The sequence below is a fragment of the Drosophila obscura genome, unplaced genomic scaffold, assembly GCF_018151105.1.
Source record: "Drosophila obscura isolate BZ-5 IFL unplaced genomic scaffold, ASM1815110v1 contig_73, whole genome shotgun sequence".
Taxonomy (NCBI): Eukaryota; Metazoa; Arthropoda; class Insecta; order Diptera; family Drosophilidae; genus Drosophila; species Drosophila obscura.
In genome coordinates, this window is record NW_024542865.1 from 2778480 (window position 1) to 2797335 (window position 18856).

Here is an 18856-nt window from a genome sequence, read left to right on the forward strand (position 1 = left end):
GTTTTTCTCACTCTCTATCGCTTTCTCCTGTGTGTGTGTGTGTGTGTGTGTGTGTGCATTTATAACAGACATTTCATTGCCTCACTAACGAAAGGGAAATATTCAATGAAGCATGCAGCAAATAAAGGTGAAAACCTTTTTCTCTACTCCACAAGCAGGCAGACACAGAGCGGACAGGTGGCAGGGCAAACCGGATGCGGGGAGTGTCACTCCCCGTGGGTGGCTTGTGAAGTCTCAGGTAGATAGATAGCACATAGATTATATATGTGGCACATGGATAGCATGAAGTTGGGGCAAATATACCCAGAGGCGAGCGCTGTCTGTTAGCGGGCTGTTAAGTGGCTGCTAGCGTGCAGCGTGAGCAGGCTGTTAACAGCGCCTCCGTTGCTGTTACTGTGTTACAGCTGCTGCCTTGAACAGCAGACTGACACTGTTAGCTCGATAGAACTCTTGAAACTACCCCCCCCCAATGATACTGGCATAGCATTTGCAACTCTTTGGCAGCCACCCAGCTCCCCAGCTCTCCAGCTCCCCATCTTCTGCCCCGCTTCGTTACAGAGCCTCTTGCTTTTGCTCCATCTGCCGTCTGCTTCTCCCCGCCACTTGGCACAGCCTCGTTTGCCCAGCCGGCATATCTACAATGCGTATTGAGGCATATTATTCACACCCATAATGAATAAAGGAAGTCGAGAGCACCAACCACCAGCCCAGAGCGAGCCGAGCCAGAGCCAGAGGAGAGGAAGGAGCTGGGCAGCGGCAGCGGCAGCGGCAGGTCAGGGATTCAAGCGACGATGACACAATGAAAGCTGTCCCGACACCCACACACATGGCTCGCAGCATCTAGGCTTATTGTATGGTGGTGGCGGGGGGCGTGGTGTGCGAAAAGCTAAAAATGCACGAGCCACAGCAGGAGGATTCATCCCACGAAGGGTGTCCAGCCCCAGTCGCAGTCCCAGTCGCAGTCCCTAGCGGCTCACTCACACAAAATGCGCTCAAGCGTTATTTAAGACACTTTGAAATCCTCTTATATCGAGGCTTATCAGTTGCTCGAAATAAAAATGCGAGACGAGACAGGAGCCGACTAGGACACCGGGCGGCACACACACACACACACACACACACACACACACACACACACAGCATAACCACAGACCTAAGGGAAGCAAAAAAGAAACGAGTTGGGTTTCCCCGTACCCCACCCCAGTACCCCCCTTAGCCCACACGCTCGAGAGTTGTGGTTCGACTACGTTTCAGATGAGACGAAGGTAAAGACAAAGGTAAGACGAACAATGAAATAAATAAAGTAAAACCGGAAACAGGCGAAACGGAAGTGTTAATCTATGTGTGTGCGAGTGTGTGTGGGTGTGTGTGTGTGTGTGTGGGTGTGTGTGTGTGTGTGTGTAGGACTTCTCTAGAAGAAAGAAAGCTTCAGTTGAAACTTGAAGTTGAAAAAAGAAAACACTTGAAACGCGAATGACAAAGAACACAAAACACCCACACACACACACACACCCACACACACACACACACACAGGAGGCAGAGTGGAGCAAAGCAAGTGCCTGGGGACTGCTGACTGGAGCAGTTCACAGAGAAGAAAAGAAGGTCAATAGTTACCACCCACCACCCACAGAATGTCTTTGAATGCGTGGTGGTCCCAGCAGCAGCAGGGCCAGCAGCAGGGCCAGCAGCAGGGCCAACCAAATAAATTTCAGCATCTGCCAATGCCCTGCCCTGGACCTTGCACCCCTGGACCCCGCCATTCAGCCAATATCCCCTGCCAGTCTTTGCGACGCTTCTTGCAGTGCCTTGCCAATAAAAAGCTGACCAAAGTCCTACAAAAAAAAAAAAAGGAGTGAGAAAAGCGCAGCAAAGGCGTGGATGGGGGCGGGCGGCATATAGGCGCTGCTGCTGCGGCAGTAGAAAATAAACTGAGGTAAAGGTTGAAGGAGGATGTGGGGTAAACCGTATGCTATAAATCCAAATTACTTGTGGCCTGCCAAGCGCTGGCTTTGATTTAATAACATTAAAGATATACTCCACACTCCATCTAACCCTGGGTGGGGGCTGGGATATCTGGCAGCTACGAGCTACAGAGCAGCCGCTGCTGTGTGACTCCCCAGACTCCCAGGCTCTCCTTCCGCTCATGCCCAGGGGCCATTGTTTCTTTGCCAACTCTCCGACAGATAAATGAACTGTGTGCGTGTCTTACCAACATTGCGTTGAGTTAACTGTGACAATAAAGCCAACACTTAAAACGTTCTCTGCTGTGCAGCAGCTTCCCCTCTATACACCACACCACACCACACAACACTCTCCCTGGAATACCCTCCCCGGCAGAGTAGAGTTCCTCCTTCAGATACCGGAACTCGATTAAAACTCTGCCCCAACTCTTCTGCACTTCGCGTTCACTTTTCTGAAGTTTTGTTTTGTGGCTTGCGTTAGGGTATCCCTCTTTCAGCTAGCTTCACGAAAAGTTTCCTCCAGCCAGTTTTCCCCTGTTCCCCTTTTCCCCTTTTCCGCTATTCTCTTGCCGCACCCCTTTTTTCAGTCTCTCCCATTCGCGTTTCGGTTCTTCTTTTTTTTTTTGCATTTGTATGCTGACTTGAGTAAATAGACAGACAACAGCCTAAATAAAGCAAACAAAGCCAGAAAATACACATGGAAAACGCCAGAGAGAGGCTCATAAAGCGTTAAGGGGTTCAGCGGATGGAGGCTGCGGATGGAGGATGGGTGTGGTGTGGGCTGTGTGGCTGCCAGAATGATGAACGAGTTGAGTACAGTGGAGAGGAGAGAAGAGAGGAGAGGCGAAGAGGAGTACTACACATTGTCTCAGTTGTTTCTGTTGCTCTGGAAAATTGGCGCTGAAAATTGATGCCATTGGCCATGTTTTCTGTTTTGCATGCTTTGCCATTTTTCTAGCTCGCTGACTGTCGAGGACAACTCTTAATCCCCCTCTTCCTCCTCACCCACTCCCCCACCCCTTTCTGTTTCGCTTAATAAGAGTATGTGTGCGTGTGTGTGTGTTCAGACAATTTAATACAAAAAGCTAATTGCTTGTAGCACTTGACACGTGTGGCGGAGGATAGGCAGAGGCTATATCGGAAAGGAAACTCAAAGAAAGAAAGAAAGCCTAAGGAATGGGAATAAAGACACTGAATAACGAGAGGATATTAACCATAGAATATATATATAGAAGAGGAAACTGATAGATAGATAGATAGATAGATAGATATATAGGTAGTCTCCTGCTGCTTAGCAAATCATAACTACCAGACATAAATACAGCTAAAGAAAGGCCCACAAATACCATGGCAGGAGGTCCCCAATTTTACAATTAGAAAAGTTTTCACGGCCACCGCTTTCGACTCTGGCAAGCCGCAAATTCCAACTACAGCGAGAAGCTCCTTGTACCTTGGGTAGAACTGGCAAAACACTTTATATGCAGCCCTCGTGCCGCCGCGCGTGTTGTCTGCAAAGTTTTGCATTTTGCAATCGCCCCATCCGACATGGCAAATAAATCAAGCTTTCTGTCTGGCTGTCTGTGCGCCGAACACAGAGAGCAGCGTCAAAATATTCAATGCGTTTTCCATGCCAGCGATTCTACCCAGCCAAAAGTTTAATTGGTTTAATCAAAGATGAAGGATCACAAATGGACTAATCGAGAACGAATTTGCAGTCAGTTTTGGGGTCAAGACATTCAACACAGAAGCTCAGAGAGCAATAGAAGCTGAGGGAGCATGGAAACTATTATTGGCAATTATTGGCGCGTGGCAAGAAAGGGGAACCGGCAACGGGTACTTACGAAAGCAGAGAGTACCGCAGGGAAAAGGAGTACTAGGGAGGATCCGATAAGGAGAAGGGTTAATGGTAGCGAACAGAGGGGAGAACAAATCGATTAAGATTTCCAAGGCACTGCCCAAGGAGTTTGAGTGGCCACAAGTCAGCAGTGGGGTTCAGTTGCAGCGTGGGTGCGGGGTGGGTTGAGGCTAAAACATGATGAAATGTTTCAACAAATTTGCCCTTTGCACTGCCCTGAACTTACTTTCCCTTTGCATAAATTCATGCAACTTTCCGTGGCATTCAGCTTAGGCAACAATTACTGTTTGTAGCTCTCTCTCTCTCTCTCTCTCTCACACTTTGTGTGTTTGTGTGTGTGTGTGTGTGTTCTCGTCATGCAAATCGTTGGGATCTGCTTGGTTGCCCTCATAAGTATGCAATGCTTTTTTGCTTGGCTGCCTTTTTTCTGCTGCCACTACTGCGGCTTCCGTATAAATCATTCGCATTTGAACTTTTGGTCATTTGCACAATTTTCTTTCTGCTCTCCCTTATCCCACTTTCCCCTCACTCATACCAGCAATCCCCAAGCTCCAACATTGCTCTGCTCTGCTCTGCCACTACTCTTTCTGCTTTCTTTTTCTTTTTTTTTTTGTGGCTGGCCTGCATATTTCGCGCTCTTTTGGCTCAATGGGAATCAAGAGCAGCATAACGGTAACCTGAAGCCTTGAGCGTTGCCGTGTAACGGTAACTAATGTAAAAAGTTCCTAAGCCAAAGAGTGCCCAGAACGGGTGGGAGAGGGAGAGAGAGAGTGGGAGAGAAGAGCAGGAGCGGGAGAGTGTCAGGACGGACTCATTAAGAGTTTGTGGCATTTTAATTAAATGCAAATTTAATACGCAAAGAAATTGCAACACACAAAACCTTCAGCGTTTTCGCTAAAGCCCCCCCCACTCGCCACCCCACCGACAAGAATGGAATGGCAGCCAAAGCAGATTCGAAGCTCTAGATACCCTCTGCCAGGATACGTTCCCAATCGTTCCCCATGCTATCGGAGAGATTTGCATAGAAATTAATGGCCACAAATATCCTTTCTATGACTGGTTGCTGCCATTCCAATTCGATGTTCGTTCTTTTTCGTTCTTCCTGTTCATATTACCTGCCCGAACTATGCAAAAACCATAGCATCCACTTTGCAGTGTATAAAAGTGGCTGGCAAAATGACGGCGCCAGGTGAGGTCAGGAGGGTATCCTGCCAAGGGGGTGGGTTGTCTTTTGGGAAGTTGATTTTGACAGCGCTGGGGTAATGGAGATAGCTGCTATCAAAGCTGATGCCAGCTCCCTCCGCAGTGGCAACTAATTTTTGTGGAATGCACTTCAGCAAATCACATTATCCATACATCCTTGCATAGCAGAGTGTGGCCAGCGAACTGTGCATGGCATTCAAATATGTATGTAGGTGTGGAAGTATTCCAAGAACGCTGGCTATGATGCAGAGAACAGAATGGAGCCACAGAGAGTGAAGCGTATGGCCTGAACAAGAATAAAGAAAATATCCACAATTATGGAGTGAAGATCCAACAATTATGGGGCGAAAGATATGCACAGTTTTAAGTAGAAACAAATCACTTGGAATGTGAATGGGATAATGAATTTCCAATTTCCTTCGCTACCAAAAATCAATTTAGCATAACAATTACATTCCATATTTTTGTTGTTATAAAAACCGGAAATTGTTGAACGTATAAAAAATCAAGTGCCCCCATGAAAACTGTTGCACATACACAAGAACAGCGCTCGGTCTCTGTCGTGACGACTCCTTCCAAATTCCATTTTCCATTCGAATTATGCAATGGCTATGGCAATGGCAATGGGCCCGAAGCACTTATTTTTCATTTCAGGCCTTGCCAAGTAAATCATTTGGAAACAAAAAAAAAACCAATATATATTCTGTGGCACGCGCCGAGAGCTTTTGTTTAATTTTTTGTTTCCTTTTAATTATCAATTTGGATTTTCGATACGTGAGCGGCGGGAGCGTCAGAAAATAAATGAAAATATAATTTCGAGGTTAATTACAATTATTTACACACAATGACATCGATGATTATGATGTCGATTGTTATGGCTTTATTAACGGCAGCAGCAGCAGCAGCAGTGGCACGAGCAGGAGCAATATCGTAAAAAATAAAATAAAATAGCAATAATAATAATCATATTAACAAGAATGACACGGCCCCCGGGGGCACACTGTGAAAGCAAATGAAAACTGAATGAAAGCCGCGACCAGGTCGGGTTGGGTCGCGTCGCGTCCGTCCATCCGTCCTCCCGTGCACCGTGCAGCGAGCAGCGCGCACCGTGCCTGAAAGTCAAACCACATGTGCTCCTCTGACAATGGACTCATTACAAAGGGCCTAAACCGCATGTATGTACATATTGACTCCCCTTTTTTGCGCACACACATATTGTTTAAACAAAATCAAATTAAATATGGAATCGCATTAAAAGTGAAGTCTGAATAAATATCAAAGGCGACACACACATCTCATTTCAATTCACCAAACAGGCCTATCACAATCAGTGGCGTTTTAATCCAATTTCCATGCCACACAATCAATTAGCCGCACTGCCAAAGACGTGTTTCAAATTCAATTGGATTTCATTTCAGCGAGAGAGAACGAGAACGAGGCGCAGCTCTACTGCCAAAAGTTTACTCTGCAATTGCAATTTATAATTTGATGGGCGAAAAAATATATAAAGAGCAGCAACTACATACACATTCATTGTTTATTTATTGAAAGTAAAAATTAATTTTTCAGAATTTTTTCTGTATACATATATTCTTTGTTTGCTTCATATGTTTAACATTAGATTTCTTTAATTGTACACACATACCATACATTTGTTGTTCTCTATTACGAATGATCTTTAATTATCCAACAATAGCATTAAGTAGTAAGTCCTACGATTATAACTTGTATATTTCTCCAATTTTTAATATATTTTATTTTGTCAACAGATGCATTCTAGCAACAGTTTGCGCTTGAGGGCCAGTATTTCGACTGCAGAAGTTTAAAAGATTTTTAATATGCAAAGGAGAGAAATGCCAGAAACTAAAAAACAAATTAAATATGTACCAATTCAATATAACATTGCACATATATATTTGTGCATTATTAAAATAATATTATTATTACCAAAGAAGACATTAAAAAAAATAATATTTAAAAATAAAAAACTACAAATATTCTTATTGAATAACAAAATGGGAACGAAACAAACGATTTTTTTACGAGCCATCATAAATGCTAAATGCACTGCCACAAACTGAACGACACAAGTATAATTTTCAGATGAAAATGCGAGCGTTTTGTCGGCTTAAGGCTCGCATTTGATATGCGATGTCAAATATCATATGCGAGCGTTTGGTTTGCTGGGACTTTAGCCCGTTTATTATTTTGCTCGATTATTCCTGCTCTTTTATTTATTGTTGTATCGTAATTAATTCGCAAGCGCAGGAGCAAGAAAAGTCACAAAAGTGTGACAGAGGCCGTGATTCTCACAAATTTTAACTACTTCAAACGTTTGCTTATTGCTTTATTTCTATCTAGCATTTTTTTAATTGGAAAGTTATTTATTTATTAATGTATTATAGTTGATAGTCCACGTATAAAACTAAAACTAACATTGTACATACATATGTGGCACTGGCTATGGAGGCTTGTATCTTAAATGGTACAAAGTTATTATATATTTGCAAGTTGGTATGTTTAAAATCTACATTTGACATTTTCTAAACAAAAAAGGAGCTATTTCCAGCTTAAAATGGCTATTATAATTACCTCTCATCTCAACAGGCGAAAAATAAATCGACCAAGAATGAAAAGAATGTTGAAGATGTTCTTAATTGATCGCTTATCAGTAGATGTTCGCTGTTTTTTTTATTTCTATTTTTTTTTCTTGTTTTTCTATGTATTTCGTTGCTCTTTCTTTTTGCTATAATTTTTCTCATTTTCTGCCTCCACTTTCCACCGTTCAAATGGCAGAAAACCGTTAAATTCAAATCTGAGATACCAGGCGCACAGAAATCAGCAGAAGGTCGCTGCCTTTTTCAATTTCTCGTTTTTTCTTGTTTCTCTTTGTATTTCGTTGCTCTCTCTTTTCGCTCTAATTTTTCTCATTTTCTGCATCCACTTTCCACCGTTCAAATGGCAAAAAACCGTTAAATTCAAATCTGAGATACCAGGCGCACAGAAATCAGCAGAAGGTCGCTGTCTTTTTCAATTTCTCGTTTTTTCTTGTTTCTCTTTGTATTTCGTTGCTCTCTTTCTTCGCTCTAATTTTTCTCATTTTCTGCCTCCACTTTTCACCGCTCAAATGGCAGAAAACCGTTAAATTCAAAACTGAGATACCAGGCGCACAGAAATCAGCAGAAGGTCGCTGCCTTTTTCAATTTCTCGTTTTTTCTTGTTTCTCTTTGTATTTCGTTGCTCTCTTTTTTCGCTCTAATTTTTCTCATTTTCTGCCATCCACTTTCCACCGTTCAAATGGCAGAAAACCGTTAAATTCAAATCTGAGATACCAGGCGCACAGAAATCAGCAGAAGGTCGCTGCCTTTTTCAATTTCTCGTTTTTTCTTGTTTCTCTTTGTATTTTGTTGCTCTTCTTTTTCGCTCTAATTTTTCTCATTTTCTGCCTCCACTTTCCACCGCTCAAATGGCAGAAAACCGTTAAATTCAAATCTGAGATACCAGGCGCACAGAAATCAGCAGAAGGTCGCTGCCTTTTTCAATTTCTCGTTTTTTCTTGTTTCTCTTTGTATTTCGTTGCTCTCTTTCTTCGCTCTAATTTTTCTCATTTTCTGCCTCCACTTTCCACCGCTCAAATGGCAGAAAACCGTTAAATTCAAATCTGAGATACCAGGCGCACAGAAATCAGCAGAAGGTCGCTGCCTTTTTCAATTTCTCGTTTTTTCTTGTTTCTCTTTGTATTTCGTTGCTCTCTCTTTTCGCTCTAATTTTTCTCATTTTCTGCCTCCACTTTTCACCGCTCAAATGGCAGAAAACCGTTAAATTCAAATCTGAGATACCAGGCGCACAGAAATCAGCAGAAGGTCGCTGCCTTTTTCAATTTCTCGTTTTTTCTTGTTTCTCTTTGTATTTCGTTGCTCTCTCTTTTCGCTCTAATTTTTCTCATTTTCTGCATCCACTTTCCACCGTTCAAATGGCAGAAAACCGTTAAATTCAAATCTGAGATACCAGGCGCACAGAAATCAGCAGAAGGTCGCTGCCTTTTTCAATTTCTCGTTTTTTCTTGTTTCTCTTTGTATTTCGTTGCTCTCTCTTTTCGCTCTAATTTTTCTCATTTTCTGCATCCACTTTCCACCGTTCAAATGGCAGAAAACCGTTAAATTCAAATCTGAGATACCAGGCGCACAGAAATCAGCAGAAGGTCGCTGCCTTTTTCAATTTCTCGTTTTTTCTTGTTTCTCTTTGTATTTCGTTGCTCTCTCTTTTCGCTCTAATTTTTCTCATTTTCTGCCATCCACTTTCCACCGTTCAAATGGCAGAAAACCGTTAAATTCAAATCTGAGATACCAGGCGCACAGAAATCAGCAGAAGGTCGCTGCCTTTTTCAATTTCTCGTTTTTTCTTGTTTCTCTTTGTATTTCGTTGCTCTCTCTTTTCGCTCTAATTTTTCTCATTTTCTGCCTCCACTTTCCACCGTTCAAATGGCAGAAAACCGTTAAATTCAAATCTGAGATACCAGGCGCACAGAAATCAGCAGAAGGTCGCTGCCTTTTTCAATTTCTCGTTTTTTCTTGTTTCTCTTTGTATTTCGTTGCTCTCTCTTTTCGCTCTAATTTTTCTCATTTTCTGCATCCACTTTCCACCGTTCAAATGGCAGAAAACCGTTAAATTCAAATCTGAGATACCAGGCGCACAGAAATCAGCAGAAGGTCGCTGCCTTTTTCAATTTCTCGTTTTTTCTTGTTTCTCTTTGTATTTCGTTGCTCTCTCTTTTCGCTCTAATTTTTCTCATTTTCTGCATCCACTTTCCACCGTTCAAATGGCAGAAAACCGTTAAATTCAAATCTGAGATACCAGGCGCACAGAAATCAGCAGAAGGTCGCTGCCTTTTTCAATTTCTCGTTTTTTCTTGTTTCTCTTTGTATTTCGTTGCTCTCTCTTTTCGCTCTAATTTTTCTCATTTTCTGCATCCACTTTCCACCGTTCAAATGGCAGAAAACCGTTAAATTCAAATCTGAGATACCAGGCGCACAGAAATCAGCAGAAGGTCGCTGCCTTTTTCAATTTCTCGTTTTTTCTTGTTTCTCTTTGTATTTCGTTGCTCTCTTTCTTCGCTCTAATTTTTCTCATTTTCTGCATCCACTTTCCACCGTTCAAATGGCAGAAAACCGTTAAATTCAAATCTGAGATACCAGGCGCACAGAAATCAGCAGAAGGTCGCTGCCTTTTTCAATTTCTCGTTTTTTCTTGTTTCTCTTTGTATTTCGTTGCTCTCTCTTTTCGCTCTAATTTTTCTCATTTTCTGCCTCCACTTTCCACCGTTCAAATGGCAGAAAACCGTTAAATTCAAATCTGAGATACCAGGCGCACAGAAATCAGCAGAAGGTCGCTGCCTTTTTCAATTTCTCGTTTTTTCTTGTTTCTCTTTGTATTTCGTTGCTCTCTTCTTTTCGCTCTAATTTTTCTCATTTTCTGCCTCCACTTTCCACCGTTCAAATGGCAGAAAACCGTTTAATTCAAATCTGAGATACCAGGCGCACAGAAATCAGCAGAAGGTCGCTGCCCTTTTTTAATTTCTCGTTTTTTCTTGTTTCTCTTTGTATTTCGTTGCTCTCTCTTTTCGCTCTAATTTTTCTCATTTTCTGCATCCACTTTCCACCGTTCAAATGGCAGAAAACCGTTAAATTCAAATCTGAGATACCAGGCGCACAGAAATCAGCAGAAGGTCGCTGCCTTTTTCAATTTCTCGTTTTTTCTTGTTTCTCTTTGTATTTCGTTGCTCTCTCTTTTCGCTCTAATTTTTCTCATTTTCTGCATCCACTTTCCACCGTTCAAATGGCAGAAAACCGTTAAATTCAAATCTGAGATACCAGGCGCACAGAAATCAGCAGAAGGTCGCTGCCTTTTTCAATTTCTCGTTTTTTCTTGTTTCTCTTTGTATTTCGTTGCTCTCTCTTTTCGCTCTAATTTTTCTCATTTTCTGCATCCACTTTCCACCGTTCAAATGGCAGAAAACCGTTAAATTCAAATCTGAGATACCAGGCGCACAGAAATCAGCAGAAGGTCGCTGCCTTTTTCAATTTCTCGTTTTTTCTTGTTTCTCTTTGTATTTCGTTGCTCTCTCTTTTCGCTCTAATTTTTCTCATTTTCTGCATCCACTTTCCACCGTTCAAATGGCAGAAAACCGTTAAATTCAAATCTGAGATACCAGGCGCACAGAAATCAGCAGAAGGTCGCTGCCTTTTTCAATTTCTCGTTTTTTCTTGTTTCTCTTTGTATTTCGTTGCTCTCTCTTTTCGCTCTAATTTTTCTCATTTTCTGCATCCACTTTCCACCGTTCAAATGGCAGAAAACCGTTAAATTCAAATCTGAGATACCAGGCGCACAGAAATCAGCAGAAGGTCGCTGCCTTTTTCAATTTCTCGTTTTTTCTTGTTTCTCTTTGTATTTCGTTGCTCTCTCTTTTCGCTCTAATTTTTCTCATTTTCTGCCTCCACTTTCCACCGTTCAAATGGCAGAAAACCGTTAAATTCAAATCTGAGATACCAGGCGCACAGAAATCAGCAGAAGGTCGCTGCCTTTTTCAATTTCTCGTTTTTTCTTGTTTCTCTTTGTATTTCGTTGCTCTCTCTTTTCGCTCTAATTTTTCTCATTTTCTGCATCCACTTTCCACCGTTCAAATGGCAGAAAACCGTTAAATTCAAATCTGAGATACCAGGCGCACAGAAATCAGCAGAAGGTCGCTGCCTTTTTCAATTTCTCGTTTTTTCTTGTTTCTCTTTGTATTTCGTTGCTCTCTCTTTTCGCTCTAATTTTTCTCATTTTCTGCATCCACTTTCCACCGTTCGAATGGCAGAAAACCGTTAAATTCAAATCTGAGATACCAGGCGCACAGAAATCAGCAGAAGGTCGCTGCCTTTTTCAATTTCTCGTTTTTTCTTGTTTCTCTTTGTATTTCGTTGCTCTCTCTTTTCGCTCTAATTTTTCTCATTTTCTGCCTCCACTTTCCACCGTTCAAATGGCAGAAAACGGTTAAATTCAAATCTGAGATACCAGGCGCACAGAAATCAGCAGAAGGTCGCTGGTTTTTTTAATTTCTCGTTTTTTCTTGTTTCTCTTTGTATTTCGTTGCTCTCCTCTTTCGATCTAATTTCTCTCATTTTCTGCATCCACTTTCCACCGTTCAAATGGCAGAAAACCGTTAAATTCAAATCTGAGATACCAGGCGCACAGAAATCAGCAGAAGGTCGCTGCCTTTTTCAATTTCTCGTTTTTTCTTGTTTCTCTTTGTATTTCGTTGCTCTCTCTTTTCGCTCTAATTTTTCTCATTTTCTGCATCCACTTTCCACCGTTCAAATGGCAGAAAACCGTTAAATTCAAATCTGAGATACCAGGCGCACAGAAATCAGCAGAAGGTCGCTGCCTTTTTCAATTTCTCGTTTTTTCTTGTTTCTCTTTGTATTTCGTTGCTCTCTCTTTTCGCTCTAATTTTTCTCATTTTCTGCCTCCACTTTCCACCGTTCAAATGGCAGAAAACGGTTTAATTCAAATCTGAGATACCAGGCGCACAGAAATCAGCAGAAGGTCGCTGCCTTTTTTTAATTTTTCGTTTTTACTCGTTTCTCTTTGTATTTCGTTGCTCTCTCTTTTCGCTCTAATTTTTCTCATTTTCTGCCTCCACTTTCCACCGTTCAAATGGCAGAAAACGGTTTAATTCAAATCTGAGATACCAGGCGCACAGAAATCAGCAGAAGGTCGCTGCCTTTTTTTAATTTCTCGTTTTTTCTTGTTTCTCTTTGTATTTCGTTGCTCTCTTTCTTCGCTCTAATTTTTCTCATTTTCTGCCTCCACTTTCCACCGTTCAAATGGCAGAAAACCGTTAAATTCAAATCTGAGATACCAGGCGCACAGAAATCAGCAGAAGGTCGCTGCCTTTTTCAATTTCTCGTTTTTTCTTGTTTCTCTTTGTATTTCGTTGCTCTCTCTTTTCGCTCTAATTTTTCTCATTTTCTGCCTCCACTTTCCACCGTTCAAATGGCAGAAAACCGTTAAATTCAAATCTGAGATACCAGGCGCACAGAAATCAGCAGAAGGTCGCTGCCTTTTTCAATTTCTCGTTTTTTCTTGTTTCTCTTTGTATTTCGTTGCTCTCTTTCTTCGCTCTAATTTTTCTCATTTTCTGCCTCCACTTTCCACCGCTCAAATGGCAGAAAACCGTTAAATTCAAATCTGAGATACCAGGCGCACAGAAATCAGCAGAAGGTCGCTGCCTTTTTCAATTTCTCGTTTTTTCTTGTTTCTCTTTGTATTTCGTTGCTCTCTCTTTTCGCTCTAATTTTTCTCATTTTCTGCATCCACTTTTCCACCGTTCAAATGGCAGAAAACCGTTAAATTCAAATCTGAGATACCAGGCGCACAGAAATCAGCAGAAGGTCGCTGCCTTTTTCAATTTCTCGTTTTTTCTTGTTTCTCTTTGTATTTCGTTGCTCTCTCTCTTCGCTCTAATTTTTTCTCATTTTCTGCCTCCACTTTCCACCGCTCAAATGGCAGAAAACCGTTAAATTCAAATCTGAGATACCAGGCGCACAGAAATAAGCAGAAGGTCGCTCCTTTTTCAATTTCTCGTTTTTTCTTGTTTCTCTTTGTATTTCGTTGCTCTCTCTTTCGCTCTAATTTTTCTCATTTCTGGCCCATTTCCACCGTTCGAATGGCGAACCGTTAATTCAAAACAAGAGACCAGCGCAGAAATCAGCAGAAGGTCGCTGCCTTTTTCAATTTTCTCGTTTTTTCTTGTTTCTCTTTGTATTTCGTTGCTCTCTTTCTTCGCTCTAATTTTTCTCATTTTCTGCCCCCCCCTTTCACCGTTCAAATAGCAAGAAACCGTTAGAATTCAAATCGAAAATCAGGCGCACAGAAATCAGCAGAAGGTCGCTGCCTTTTTCAATTTCTCGTTTTTTCTTGTTTTCTTTGTATTTCGTTTTCTCCTTTCTTCGCTCTAATTTTTCTCATAAAATGCCACAAAAATTACAGCGTAAAGAGACAGCAACGAAATACAAAGAGAAACAAGAAAAAACGAGAAATGAAAAAGGTCAGCGACCTTTTGCTGATTTCTGTCGTTGTCTTGTTCAGATTTGAATTTAACGGCTTTCTGCCATTTGAGCTAATAGTGGAGGCAGAAAATGAGAAAAATTAGAGCGATAAAAGAGAGAATGAATTACAAAGAGAAACGAGAAAAAACGAGAAATGGAAAAGGGCAGCGACCTTCTGCTGATTTCTGTGCGCCTGGTATCTCAGATTTGAATTTAACGGTTTTCTGCCATTTGAGCGGTGGAAAGTGGAGGCAGAAAATGAGAAAAATTAGAGCGAAAAGAGAGAGCAACGAAATACAAAGAGAAACAAGAAAAAACGAGAAATTGAAAAAGGCAGCGACCTTCTGCTGATTTCTGTGCGCCTGGTATCTCAGATTTGAATTTAACGGTTTTCTGCCATTTGAGCGGTGGAAAGTGGATGCAGAAAATGAGAAAAATTAGAGCGAAGAAGAGAGAGCAACGAAATACAAAGAGAAACAAGAAAAAACGAGAAATTGAAAAAGGCAGCGACCTTCTGCTGATTTCTGTGCGCCTGGTATCTCAGATTTGAATTTAATGGTTTTCTGCCATTTGAACGGTGGAAAGTGGATGCAGAAAAATGAGAAAAATTAGAGCGAAAAGAGAGAGCAATGAAATACAAAGAGAAACAAGAAAAAACGAGAAATTGAAAAAGGCAGCGACCTTCTGCTGATTTCTGTGCGCCTGGTATCTCAGATTTGAATTTAACGGTTTTCTGCCATTTGAACGGTGGAAAGTGGATGCAGAAAATGAGAAAAATTAGAGCGAAAAGAGAGAGCAACGAAATACAAAGAGAAACAAGAAAAAACGAGAAATTGAAAAAGGCAGCGACCTTCTGCTGATTTCGTGCGCCTGGTATCTCAGATTTGAATTTAATGGTTTTCTGCCATTTGAACGGTGGAAAGTGGAGGCAGAAAATGAGAAAAATTAGAGCGAAAAGAGAGAGCAACGAAATACAAAGAGAAACAAAAAAAAACGAGAAATTGAAAAGGAGCGACCTTCTGCTGATTCTGTGTGCCTGGTATCTCAGATTTGAATTTAACGGTTTTCTGCCATTTGAGCGGTGGAAAGTGGGAGGCAGAAAATGAGAAAAATTAGAGCGAAAAGAGAGAGCAACGAAATACAAAGAGAAACAAAAAAAAACGAGAAATTGAAAAAGGCAGCGACCTTCTGCTGGTATCTCAGATTTGAATTTAACGGTTTTCTGCCATTTGAGCGGTGGAAAGTGGAGGCAGAAAATGAGAAAAATTAGAGCGAAAAGAGAGAGAACGAAATACAAAGAGAAACAAAAAAAAAACAGAAATTGAAAAAGGCAGCGACCTTCTGCTGATTTCTGTGCGCCTGGTATCTCAGTTTTGAATTTAACGGTTTTCTGCCATTTGAGCGGTGAAAAGTGGAGGCAGAAAATGAGAAAAATTAGAGCGAAAAGAGAGAGCAACGAAATACAAAGAGAAACAAAAAAAAAACAGAAATTGAAAAAGGCAGCGACCTTCTGCTGATTTCTGTGCGCCTGGTATCTCAGATTTGAATTTAACGGTTTTCTGCCATTTGAGCGGTGAAATTGGAGGCAGAAAATGAGAAAAATTAGAGCGAAAAGAGAGAGCAACGAAATACAAAGAGAAACAAGAAAAAACGAGAAATTGAAAAAAGGCAGCGACCTTCTGCTGATTTCTGTGCGCCTGGTATCTCAGATTTGAATTTAACGGTTTTCTGCCATTTGAACGGTGGAAAGTGGATGCAGAAAATGAGAAAAATTAGAGCGAAAAAGAGAGCAACGAAATACAAAGAGAAACAAGAAAAAACGAGAAATTGAAAAAGGCAGCGACCTTCTGCTGATTTCTGTGCGCCTGGTATCTCAGATTTGAATTTAACGGTTTTCTGCCGTTTGAGCTGTGTGCGCTGTTAATTTGTTGTTTGCGTAACATTAAAGAGAAATTTTTTTCGGGCTAGCTCTATATTATTTTAGGTACTTTTGACAAATGGATTTTGGCAGGAAAAGCTAGTATAATTTTCCATGGTGCAGTGCACGAGGCGGAGTGTGTGAGCGAGTGAGAAAATGAGCAGTGGGGCAGGCAATGGGAAATTAATTAGTTCATTCTGGCTATAATAGTGATTCGATCTCAAACCAGATTCGGACATCTGCCGGTTTTCGGTTTTCTCGTATCTTCAAAATTGTCGATGCCAGCTCGACTACAAATCTAATATACCGCTTAACTCTCCGAGTAGAGTTAAGGGGTGTACAAGCTCGACAAAAAGTATAGAGGAATTTTTGAAAACAATTAGTTGAAGCGATTGAACGGGGACAGCTCGCAGATTCATATCTATGTGCACATGTATGTATCTTCGGCGTTTCAGCTGAGTGGCTTAATGGCGCTATTACGCATAATTGTTGCCGAAGCAATTGATACAAAATGATTCGCTCAAGTGAGCGCTTTAAACATGTGCAGTTTATGTAATGCTCGTATAAATTACAATTGAAGATATCTATGCTGCCCTCTTTGCCTAACTTCAAAACTTAACTTGTGGCTCAGAAATCGGCTGGCAGTAATTTCCCATTAAGTAATTCCTTTTCTTTAATGCAAGGAACTACTTCGGCGGGAGGGTTTTTTGTTCGAACTGCTCGAAATCAATTTAATTTCCATTATACGGCGTAGTCGAGTGTATATAATGACCATAACTACCGCAAAATATGCTCTTAAAAACGAGCCATCACCAATCTGTGTTCAGTCTGAAATCGACCGTCCAGGAGCCATGATGATGATGGCTCCTTTGGTGATCTTCTGGATATTGCTACTAGCCTCTCCACAGGTGGATAGCAAATTCAAGAGCCTCCACTGCAACAGCTTTGATCTGGACTATGGGGAGTTTCTTCTGTGCAAAATACAAGCCATCAATCGGTACAGGAACTCGATAAGCATTTCGTTTTTGAACAAGAACACGGTCCGCAGTCACTTAACCGTGAGTTATCCGTCATTGAAACATTAAATCAACCTTTGCATTATGTTATTCCACCCACAACTCTTAACCCTTCTCTTGCAGGTTCGTTTGGAATTTTTCAAACGTGCCAATGGCTGGCGACCTTTTCTGTACAACATCACGGTGAACGTATGCGATTTCTTGGACAGAAATAAGACCAAGCCCACCAACAACAACAGGGTCATATTCCGCCTAGCTGCGGCTTACCTCATACCGTACATAACCCGCAGCTACTCCTGTCCCTTCATGGTGAGCTCAGGCTGTTCCAGGCATATTCCCATTATTTGTACCATTCCTTTCACAGGGCAACACGGTGCTGAAACTTGTGAAGCTGGAATTCGATGTGGAGAAGTTCCGCACCCGTTTCCCCATTGAGACGGGCGAGTATGCTCTTCAGTTCAGCCTCTATCACAAGAAGATACTTAGGTACACAGTTAATGGCTCCATGGAGTACTCCAACTACAGAGAGCACTAAAAATCAATAAATTAGAGAAGCCCCCCAAAAATCATTCACAGCAAGTAGTCAGGGGGGGATGGGGAGCACGACTATTCTAATGCCGATCTACTATGGAATCGGTTGAGCGGGCAGCGGCTTATCTTGAATCTCTTAATCGTCAAACGATGCCACTTATCCAATTAGGCTTTAAGCACATAGATTCATAATTCACGATCCATGACGGCTCAATGAGCCCAATGTACATTGAACTGTGTGATTGGATCGAATAAATCGAAATATATATAAATAAAACAACAATTGGGCTGCTTTAGTTCTTATAGTCTCTGTGATCCTGATCAAAGTACTCTTCGAGTACCGGGAATAAAACTTGGCAGTGATGAGGCTGACCAGTGACCTTTTGGACAATAATTTGAACGATAAATAGATGCCATTTTCGATGATAGAAATCGTCGAACCAGAAGCCAAGTGCCTTTCTTTTTATAAGGCAATATTAATATACGCTCCAAGCTTGGACTTTGAACTCTGTAAGTCCAAGTATATTAGTCTCACAATTGAAATACCTGCTCAGCTCTCAGTTGGAACTTATTAAAGTGCACTTCGTACACTCGTTCCCGTGGACATGTGCGCGGGTATGTAAGTATTTCCTTTGATGGCTATTTGTTCAATCGTTTCGACACCTTTTCGGAACAAACATGGATTCAAGTTTATGGAAAACTAATTTCGCAAAACCACTTCCAATAAATAATCAAGTTGAGCTCAGCTCAGCTCAGCTCAGCAGTTGAATGGCAAAAGTTCAGGACTGAAGGAAGTAGCTCCCTGCGGAGCTCCTTAAAAATGTCTTCGCATCGCACTGGAGGAGCTGCAGCGCCACAGATTCGCTCAAGTCGATGCAGGCAGGCAACCATAATTCAGCAGCAACCCAGGAGATAGCGGGCTGGCGAGGGGAGGGGAGGGGACAGTGAGAGTTTATATCTTGTGGGTCAGTTTTTCTTTTGCTCGAAGTCGCTGCGGATGGACTGTAGTAGATGTAGTAGAGAAAAAGAAATGTGTAAGAAAAATAAGCAAAGGAAAGGAAGAATGGCTGGGTTGGCTGTGCGAGAGCGCAGTGCGGCCCCCACTTGGGGGGCCAGTTTAAAATTTATTCGATTCCAAGAGTCGTAATGATAATCGCAATAATCATAATGCAAATATTACATAAAGCAAATTGCCGCAAATATTTCACAAATAAATCGCAAGGGTCCAGGGTCCGTTCGAGGATCCTGTTCCTGCTCCTGATTGCCTCTGGTTTTACACATT

General features: G+C 41.6%; 1 protein-coding gene across 1 annotated transcript; it reads left to right on the top strand.

The window, feature by feature from the left end:
- The first annotated feature begins 16887 nt into the window (after nt 1-16887).
- Nucleotides 16888-17764, top strand: LOC111065082. Its single transcript, XM_022353053.2, has 3 exons — nt 16888-17085; nt 17167-17352; nt 17408-17764. Exons 1-3 carry the CDS (start codon nt 16888-16890, stop codon nt 17576-17578), a joined length of 555 nt encoding a protein of 184 aa, XP_022208745.2. The 3' UTR covers nt 17579-17764.
- Nucleotides 17765-18856: the final 1092 nt, after the last annotated feature.